General features: G+C 55.5%; 1 protein-coding gene across 2 annotated transcripts; it reads left to right on the forward strand.

Annotated features, from left to right (window-relative positions):
* Positions 1-106: 106 nt before the first annotated feature.
* MTA2 (metastasis associated 1 family member 2) lies at positions 107-8972 on the forward strand. 2 transcript variants are annotated; one of them, XM_047876830.1, is made up of 18 exons: positions 107-763; positions 1500-1567; positions 2215-2308; positions 3920-4037; positions 4175-4238; positions 4396-4513; positions 4812-4914; positions 5092-5191; positions 5330-5518; positions 5622-5696; positions 5822-5880; positions 6109-6206; positions 6326-6465; positions 6725-6953; positions 7157-7246; positions 7537-7655; positions 7765-7913; positions 8133-8972. In XM_047876830.1, the coding sequence occupies exons 1-18, from the start codon at positions 736-738 to the stop codon at positions 8296-8298; spliced, it is 2007 nt and encodes a 668-aa protein (XP_047732786.1). In that variant the 5' UTR covers positions 107-735; the 3' UTR covers positions 8299-8972. The 2 variants fall into 2 exon arrangements, with proteins under 2 accessions (XP_047732786.1, XP_047732788.1); XM_047876832.1 differs by lacking the exon at positions 107-763 and adding an exon at positions 895-1037.
* The last annotated feature ends 728 nt before the right edge of the window (positions 8973-9700 follow it).

Below are 9700 nucleotides of genomic sequence, written 5' to 3' on the forward strand. Positions count from 1 at the left end.
GGCCCTGTGGGGGTGGCGATGAAGGAAAAGAGGAGTTTGGAAGGAGTAGGGGAGCGTAGGCCACTCATGCAAATAACAGGCAAAGCCGCTTGCAAATAACCCGGCGGAGCGCAAAGGCGCGCGAGTCTTTTCGCGGCCGCAGGCGGAGTTGAGGGGCTCCGGCGAGGAGAGAGTTAAGCCCAACACCTCTCCCGCCCTCGGAGGAGGGGCCGAGCTGCAACGGAAATAACCGAGCGCCGGGCCGCCGTTGGCCGGAGGGAGCCGAACCTTTTCCGGAAGTAGCCGATCTCTGGGGTCTCGCTCTCCGACCTGAGCCGAGCGCCGGGCCTTGTTCTCCGGATCGGCCGAAGGTGTTCCGGAAGGAGGCGAAACCCAAGGCGGGCAGGGCAAGCCTTCCCGGCGGCCGGCAGATCCCAACGTCTGGTGGGGCTCGGCGAGGGCGGGGAGAGTCAGAACCTGGCTCCGGTCCGGCGGGAGCCGAGCTTGTTCCGGAAGAGGCCGAGCGGACCGGCGCTGGCCTCGGCGTCCCGGGCGTGAGGCGGTAGCTGCGGCGGCGACAGCGCGGGCCGGGATGAACCGCGACGGCTGAGGCAGCGGAGGTGACGGCTGCGCGGGCCCGACCGAGACTTCCGCGAAGCGCCAGCCCCGCGCTCGGGGCTTCGCCTCGAGCCGAGCCCTGCCCCCGCGAGCCTCCCGGACCCCTTTGTGCGGCCGGAGGCGGCGGCGGGAACGGCCATGGCGGCCAACATGTACCGGGTGGGGGGTGAGTACCGGGGAAGGGGCTGCGGGGCCCGGGGCGGGAGAAGTCGGGGACCGGGGCTGGAGAGGCTCGGCACCCGGCAGCGCGGGGAGCCGCGTCCGGGGCGGCGTGGTCCCGAGCGCGGACCGGAACCGGAACCGGGAGGACGGGGAGCGAGGGTGCGGGGACGGCGACGCGGCCGGGCGCCGAGGCCCCCTGGAGAGCCTGCGGGCTGCCCCGACGGCACTCTCGGGGCTGCGTCTGGGGCCCCGGGTCGGAAGTGGGGCCTGGGAAAGTGGTGCGGAAGGAGCTGACAGGGCAGGCAGGGGGCACCAAGGGCCGAGGCGTCCGCTCTGCCGCCTGAGCGGGACCGCCGGGAGGTTTCCTCTCCCCCGGGGCGTTATTGTGCGCCTGGGTTCGAAAAGGCGAGGGCACTAGAGCGAACAATTGCCGATGCCGGGGTGCAACTCCATCGCTGAATTGTGGGGACTGCAGGGGGACCCCCTGTTTCTTGTCTCTTCGCTGAGGCTCACTTTTGAGAGAAAGATCTGATATTAGAACTCGGTGGTCAGGGGTGGTGGTGGCGGGGGGGAAACCCCTCATTTTCTCGTAGTCTCTCTACTTCCACATTTCAGCGTTCTCTCTACCTGGACCCTTATTCTTTTGGTCCCCTCAGGCCTCTTTTCTCTCTGACCCTGGTGCTCTGGCTTTCCCATCTCCTCCTCTGATCTTCCCGGTGCTTCCCCACCCCCTCCTACAGATTACGTCTATTTTGAGAACTCTTCCAGCAATCCTTACCTGGTTAGACGGATTGAGGAGCTCAACAAGGTGAGTGGAGCATAGTCCCACCCCTGCCCCTTCGGGTACCTCCCTCCCTCCAGGGGGTCTTTTTTTTTCTGAGGTCACTAACTTCAGATGGAAGAGAGAGAGATCCAGAGAAAAACCAGCCCTAATCCTAAGTGCCCATTCATATTCATTCATTCATTCATTTATTCATTCAGTGTATTCAGGAAAGGCTTTTGAGAGCTAGGTGGGAGCTTTCCTATTCCTTCTCTTGGGGGCTAAGGAAAGGGGAAGTCTAGGGGAAAAAAGTTTGGAAGTTGTCCTTAAATGTGAGTCTCTTTATTTGTAATTTCTTTGGGTGTCTGGGTGGCTCAGTGGGTTGAGGGTCCGACTCAGTTTTGGCTCAGGTCATGATTCCAGGGTTGTGGGATGGAGACTTGAGTTGGGCTCCATGCTGAGCGTGGAGTCTGCTTGAGATTCTCATTCTGTCTCTCTCTCACCACCTCCCCTCTCCCCGGCTCATGCTCTCTCTCTCTTAAAAAAAGAAAATTATAAAAAAAAAAAAGCAAAACCCTCATAGTTTCTTGGGTTTTTCTATTTACACCCCTTAGAAACTACTTCATGCTTAGTTTCTTCTTCATGTGTTTCCACTTTAAAACAACCCATTTTAACTGCAGTTTTCCCCCCCTTAGACAGCAAATGGAAACGTGGAGGCAAAGGTTGTGTGCCTTTTCCGGCGAAGGGACATTTCTAGTAGCCTCAACAGCCTGGCTGATAGCAATGCCAGTGAGTGTCTTCGTACCCCCACCCCACCCCCACCCTCCCTGTCTCCCCCTTCCCATGATCTGAGGTCTGGGCATGTCCCTGCAGGTGTTTCCCCTGGTAGCATGCCCAAAGCCCGGGTGTGAGTTTGGGGGTGGGAAATGCCTGGTCTACAGAAGGAGGCCTGTTTTTACACGTTGGGGTTGGAAGCAGGGTGGAGAGACGATGATAAGGAAAGCCAGAATATGACTTGTGTGGGAGTGTGTGTATCTGAACGATAGGTGGAAAAGAGATGATAGTATTTAAATAGGGGAGGAAGAAGAGCTGTAGAGAAGCAGGACCCTTGAGGGACGGTTTTGGGTACATTGGGACAATGGGTGGTGATTGTAAAGGTCAAGGTGAAGAGGAAGAGGTTGTACTTAGAAGCTTGCAGGACAGGGAAGCAGCCTAATTTTGTGGTCGCGAGGTAGCGAGAATACATTGAAAGGGCAGAATAGGAAGCTCGGAAAGTTATCTTGCCCTTTTTGCTCTTTCCCACCTCTTCTGTCCTTCTCCAATCCATTTTATGTCGTTCCCTTTTGCCTTGTCTTCCTTCTCTTTATGATTTTATCTTTTTTAAAAAAAATTGTCTCCTGTTTTCCTTAGTTGATTTTCCCTTTCCTGCTTTGGCTTTCTTTCCTCTTTCTCTTGTTCCTCCTTCTTAAATTATTTTCCTTATTTCAGGCTGCTTTGAGCACGAAGGGGTTAACAAGGAGCTAGGCCTACCAAGTTCCCTGGCCCTCTGGGGTTTCCAGCCCCATCTGGCAGGGGCTGACCTTGGCCTTGTCCAATCAGAAGGGGTGGGGGGTGTGGTCCCCCCCTTGCCTTAGCACAGGGTTTTGCACAGGGTTTCCGGAGCACACAGGCGAGGGGTGGAGCCCGCTGCACCCCCACCCCCCTTCTCCCTGAGGTTGGGAACAATGCACCAATGAGCCTGGGCCTGTGGCTCTCCTGCCCCCTCCCACTTTGGGTGGCACTCAGCCAAGTTAACCCTTCTCACCAGGGTTTCAGGGCAAGTCGCAGCTCCTGGGAAGGAAGGTGTTGGCACTGGCTTGGGGAAATACTGTCCTCGGAAGCCCCACAAACTTAGTAGTCAAGTGGACAGCGAAGGATTGTTACGGTTGCCTGATGTTTAAGAGCAAAGAGTCTCCTGAACTCTGAAAAGAAAAACTAGTAAACACAACCTTATGTGACAGTTGTTCACCATATTGGGTTTCTGAACCTCAGGCTGGTTTCGCAGGAGAGACGAGTGTGATGTTCCTGCTGGGCCTAGTGTGGGCAGATTTGTGCTTTATGAGTGGCATCTGAGCATTGGTACCTGGGTTTGAGATGGGTTTCTGTGGCATTCTTTGTACTCTCAGCAGCTGTTCCCAAGGCACTGGTGATGGGGAGCTGGGAGGACCGGAACAGCAAGAGAGGGCTAGGAGGAGAGGGCTCAGTGGGGAAGCTGGTGGCTGTAGGTATAAACGGCAGATGCCTGGGGAATGTGAAAAAAAACTAGCTGGGATAGGAAGTGTTTTCCCCGGGTCAAAGTTTCCAAGGTGGCTTCTTGCTGAATTAGTTTCTGACTTGACTTCTTCCTCCTTAATCTCCCAGGGGAGTTTGAGGAGGAATCAAAGCAGCCAGGGGTGTCAGAGCAGCAGCGACATCAACTGAAGCACCGGGAGCTTTTTCTTTCTCGGCAGTTTGAATCGTTACCAGCCACCCACATAAGGTATAGGACAATCGGGGCCACTGTGGCCGGTGTGCACTTCTTTAGAAGATGGAGAGGAGGGGCGTGGTGGCATAATGGAAGTGCTGTGGAGAAGGAATGAGGAGCTTACCTAGGGTTTTCGGACCTCTCTCCTGTAGGGGGAAATGCAGCGTGACCCTCTTGAATGAGACCGACATCTTGAGCCAATACTTGGAAAAGGAGGTGAGAAAGAGGTGTGGGGGGAAAGAAGGAGGGGAGTGGGTGTGCCCAGAAGGCCAGAGGAGAGTAGGACTGGAATGAGGTTCAGGTCCACAGACCGCCTGTCATGGGAATGCTGGATGCTCCCCACCGCCCGCTTACCTTTTCTTCCTGGCTCCAGGACTGCTTTTTTTACTCACTGGTGTTCGACCCTGTGCAGAAGACGCTTTTAGCCGATCAGGGGGAGATCCGAGTTGGTTGCAAATACCAAGCCGAGATCCCAGATCGTCTGGCAGAGGGTAAGCAACAGGACGGAGCGTGCGGCCCCTGAGTCATGTAACGTCGTAGTCGCTATGAATGGCGTGCTGCGGAGTCATAGGCTCCACGGCCTTCAAGGCTCTGTGCCATCGCCCTGACAAGCTGGGACCTTGGGAACCTGCAAGGGGCCAATGGGCACAGTCGGGAAGAAAAGTCCGAGAGTTGAGGTGGCTGATAGAATCCACGCCAGAGGCACGGGGGGAGCGAGGTGCTGTTGTGTCAAGGCACCTATTGTTCTCCTTTCCCTCTCCCTGATGTTGCCATTGCCCTGTTCCCCAGGAGAATCTGATAATCGGAACCAACAGAAGATGGAGATGAAGGTCTGGGACCCGGACAACCCTCTCACAGACCGGCAGATTGATCAGTTTCTCGTGGTGGCCCGGTGAGGGGTGGGTGGACGGGCAAGACGGGCTGGGGGCGGTGTGGACGCTCTGCATCGAATTCTCAGAGCTGGACTAGACTGGTTGTTTTGGCCTGCGTGGTTTTCCTTATCTGGCTTAGTTCCTCAGCTCACTCATGCTTTCTTGTCTCTCTCTTGACTTCTTAATATCTCCCTTAGGGCCGTGGGGACCTTCGCAAGAGCCCTAGATTGCAGCAGCTCCATTCGGCAGCCGAGCCTGCACATGAGTGCAGCTGCTGCCTCTCGAGATATCACGCTGGTGAGCAGAGGTTGCTGGGAAGTCGGGCAGGCTGGGCTCTGTGGGGACCTGCAGAGCCTGGGGACAGAGGAAGGGTCTCTGAGAAGCCCGGTGTGGAGGGTCTCAGGGCATCCGCATTGTTTCCCACCTTCCCGGTAGTTTCATGCCATGGATACGTTGCAGAGGAACGGCTATGACTTGGCTAAGGCCATGTCGACCCTGGTGCCCCAGGGAGGCCCGGTGCTGTGTCGGGACGAGATGGAGGAGTGGTCGGCCTCGGAGGCCATGCTGTTTGAGGAGGCCCTGGAGAAGTACGGCAAGGATTTCAATGATATTCGCCAGGATTTTGTAAGTGGACGGGGCTGGGAGGAGAGGTGGAAGAGACGACGGGTGAGGGAACGGGGACCCGGAGCCAGATGCCAGCTCAGCTTCCTTCCCTCTGCCTCCTTAGCTGCCTTGGAAGTCACTCGCCAGCATAGTCCAGTTTTACTACATGTGGAAAACCACAGACCGCTATATTCAGCAGGTATGGGCTGGGCTGGGAAGGCTGGACCAGGGGCCTCCTGCTCACCCCTGCCTTTGAAGTTGATGACATCGTCCCGTGGAGGTGCTCTGATCCTTCTCTTTCTTCCTTTTTTCCCCTTCTTGCAGAAAAGATTGAAAGCTGCTGAAGCAGACAGCAAACTGAAACAAGTCTATATCCCCACCTAGTAAGTGTGGTAGGTGGGGGAGGCTGGCATGTTTTCTTTTTCTCCCTCCCCACCCTCCCCGCCCCCGCCCCCCTCCCCCCCCCCCTCCCCCCCCCGCAATGCTTTTCTCAGTGATTGGTGGTGACCACGGCAGGAGTCAGGGTCAGAGGGTCAAATGATCGGGAGGAGGTGGACGTGGATTCTCTTTCTTGACCGGTTCCTGGTTTCTCCCCACACTGTTCCTGTCAGTACTAAGCCAAATCCTAACCAGATCATCTCTGTGGGCTCGAAACCTGGCATGAATGGGGCTGGATTCCAGAAGGGCCTGACTTGCGAGAGCTGCCACAGTGAGTTTCAGGGAGGGGCAGGGATGTTGAGGGGGGTGAGGTCTTCTCTGGGCCAAGGACCTAAGGGGCTCAGGTGGCATATTTGTCCCAAACTCCCCCTTTTCTCCATGTTCCTGCAGCCACACAGTCTGCCCAGTGGTACGCCTGGGGCCCACCCAACATGCAGTGCCGCCTCTGTGCTTCCTGTTGGATCTACTGGAAGAAGTATGGGGGACTGAAGACCCCGACCCAGCTTGAGGGGGCTGCCCGGGGCACAACAGTAAGGACTGATGGGGAATAGGTAGGGGAGAGCAGTAAGCATAGTGATGTGAGCTTCAGGTGAAGGCCAGAACCTTAAAAGGTGGTTTGATGTGTGTGGGGTTGGGGAGGTGGTGCTTAGTGGTGGTTGGGGAGACGGGTGGTTGGGATGGTAGTAAAAAGATCAGGCGGGAATAAACTGCTTTTTGCAGAGAAGGAAGGAAACAAGGGAGCCTCAGTGCCCATCTGTGTTCTCTCTTTTTCCTATGTCTTTCTTCCAGGAGCCACACTCGAGGGGTCATTTGTCTCGACCTGAAGCCCAGAGTCTCTCCCCCTATACGACCAGCGCCAACCGGGCCAAGCTACTGGCTAAGAACAGGCAAACATTCCTGCTTCAGACCACAAAGCTGACCCGTCTTGCCAGACGCATGTGCAGGGACCTGTTACAGCCGAGGAGGGCTGCCCGACGACCCTATGCCCCTATCAATGCCAATGCCATCAAGGCAGAGTGTAAGGGCAGGAGCGGTGGGGCTAGTGGCAGGCCTGGGTGCTCTGGCCAGAAAGCAGAGCAGAGACCAGTGTTTCTCTGGAGGTTTAATGACCACAGGGACAGCAGGCCACAGCGGTTTGGTAGGAGATTAGATGTGGCTCCTGGCCGTAGGAGAGGCCTGAGTAGTGAAGCCCCTTCAGAAGCTTTCATCTTTGCTCTCCAGGCTCCATTCGACTTCCTAAGGCTGCGAAAACTCCACTGAAGATTCACCCTCTGGTGCGGCTGCCCCTGGCAACTATTGTCAAAGATTTGGGTATGGGATGGGGAAACCAGACTGTGGGTATGGGATGGGGAACCAGTTAGATGGTTTCAGGGTCTCTGTCATCCTTTTACTATCATAGTCCAAAGAGATTTAGTTTAACCAACTGTACTCCTGTAGGTCAATAATGGTTTTCATAGGCTGTCCAATATTACCATGGTGAGCTAAGGCCACATTCCTGTGGTAGTTGCCAGACTGCTTTTGGGGATGCCCAGGGAAACTACATACAGAAGAGAAAACATGAAATTTCTCCAAGTTTTTTCCTGTTTTTTTTTTCTTGGCAGTGGCCCAGGCACCTCTGAAACCAAAAACACCTCGGGGTACCAAGACACCGATCAACAGAAACCAGCTGACCCAGAACCGGGGTCTGGGGGGCATTATGGTGAAACGGGCCTATGAGACTGTGAGTTGACAGCTGGAGTGGGCCAGGCCAATTGGGTGGGCTTTTTTTTCTGATAGGGATCTGTGAGCCCTCTCTCATTGTGCTGCCTGCGCCCACCCCTCCTCTCCAGATGTCAGGAGCCGGGGTCCCCTTCTCTGCCAATGGAAGGCCTCTGGCCTCAGGGATTCGTTCAAGCTCACAGCCAGCAGCCAAGCGTCAGAAACTAAACCCGGCTGATGCTCCCAATCCTGTGGTGTTTGTGGCCACAAAGGATACCAGGTAGGGAGCCCACCCACCGTAGGAGGGGCTGAGAGGTTGATAACCCAGGTTGGTGGGTAAGAACAATAGGAATTCTGAACAAGACCAGCTCCAGAAGACTGGGCACGGGGTGGGGGTGCCAGGAAAGAATGGGCCAGAAGGCACACTATGGCATGGAATGGGGAAGGGGGTTTACCTTGAGGGTCCTAGCCTTCATTCCACTCTTCTTTTCCTGGCCAGGGCCCTGCGGAAGGCTCTGACCCATCTGGAAATGCGGCGAGCTGCTCGCCGGCCCAATTTGCCCCTGAAGGTGAAGCCACCACTGATTGCAGTGCGGCCCCCGGTCCCACTATCTGCACCGTCACATCCTGCCAGCACCAATGAGCCTATTGTCCTGGAGGATTAAGCGTCTGCGGGGAGGGAGGGAGGTGGGCTGAAAGCTAGAGGGTGGGTGCCCAGGGCACCCACCCTCCCTTCCCTCTAGTATCAAAGGGAATGAGGAGTGAGGGAGGGAGGGAGCAAGTGTGTGTCCTTGGAGGGGTCGGGCGCCCTCTGGTGTTACCACTTGTGAGGCTCGTCCCCTTCCCATGCTTCTCCATGCCTGGTGGTGGAGGACACACTGCAGGAACTTGGTCCATTGTGGGAACCTAGCCTGTTTTGGGGGGTAGGACCCACAGTTGTCTTGGACAGTTTTGGGGGGAGGGTTTTTTAATTTTTTAAAAATTTTGCCTCCCTTTTTGAAAGGGGATGGGGGAGGGGAAGAGTAAATTGATAGGAGGTGGTGGTACCTGGTTGGGGGAGGGGGGCGTGCACTGCCATGACTGCCATGTCTATATCTTTTTTTTTTTTTTTTCTAATGGGGGTTTCTCTTCCTGTCCGGTGTCCGGACTTTCCTAATTGGAGTTTGAGGCCCCTACGCTGGCATCAGCCCCAGCCCATGCTCTCTCTTTTCCTTCCCTCGCCTTGTCCCCTCTGCCTTTTGTACGCCAATTCTCAGAAATAAAGATCTTTTGTCCGTTTTTTTAACCTCGGATTCTGTAATTGGTTCTTATAGTAACAAATAAAAAGCTGTTTTCTTCAGCTTCTCCCGGCTCAGCTGTTTTCTGCCATGGGGGGTGGGGGGTGGGGGGTGGGGGGGAGGGTGGTGTCTTCAGTTGGAATAAAGGACAAAGGGATAAGAAAGAAGATACAGATGGTGCTTGCCCAGGGAGCAGCTTTCTGAGATAGGCAGCATGGACAGGCAGACTGTTCTGCTAGCTTTCTTGGAGGACCCAAACTGCTCCCCAGCTCCCTGTGGTGCTGGAACTCGAGCTCCATCTTGGTACAGATTCACTCAAAACAGAATCAGCTGACTCTCTGGTTGGTGGCTTCCACAGGAAGGGAGGCGTGAAGGTGCTTTTTCTTCTATTTCCCAACCCTTAGCTCTCAGGAAATTCTGGGAGTTGCTGGAAGCCAGGGCAAGATGTAGCCTACCTTGGCGGGGGGGGGGGGGGGGGGGGGGCGGTACTGCAGTATCTTACCACCCAGCTCTGTGGTTTATTTGCACAAGTTGCCACTTCAAGGATTCCCAAGACCAGCCTCAGTAACTGCCTTGGCCTGAGGTCCACTCTAGTGTTGTCTCCTGTCTTTTTGGGTTTGGGAAACAAGCCTGAGCAGGGCCCAACAGGAGGAGCACCTTCGGAGAGTGAATAAGAGGTTAAGCCTGTTGTACGTGTTCCTTCCACACTTTAGAGATAGATAGGGGAACAGATTCAGCAGTTGGGACTTTGCTTAAGGTTTCGGATCTTGAGATGTCTGCTTCAGGTCCA

The sequence above is a fragment of the Prionailurus viverrinus genome, chromosome D1 (genome assembly GCF_022837055.1).
Source record: "Prionailurus viverrinus isolate Anna chromosome D1, UM_Priviv_1.0, whole genome shotgun sequence".
NCBI classification, from domain to species: domain Eukaryota; kingdom Metazoa; phylum Chordata; class Mammalia; order Carnivora; family Felidae; genus Prionailurus; species Prionailurus viverrinus.

What these genes read in the sequence shown, in the direction of transcription:
- MTA2 (XM_047876830.1), top strand. Translation starts at nt 736, where the DNA reads ATGGCGGCCAACATGTACCGGGTGGGGG. An exon ending in ATGATATTCGCCAGGATTTT is followed by an intron (nt 5,519 to 5,621) that starts GTAAGTGGACGG and finishes CTGCCTCCTTAG; the next exon opens with CTGCCTTGGAAGTCACTCGC. An exon ending in CAGACCGCTATATTCAGCAG is followed by an intron (nt 5,697 to 5,821) that starts GTATGGGCTGGG and finishes CCCTTCTTGCAG; the next exon opens with AAAAGATTGAAAGCTGCTGA.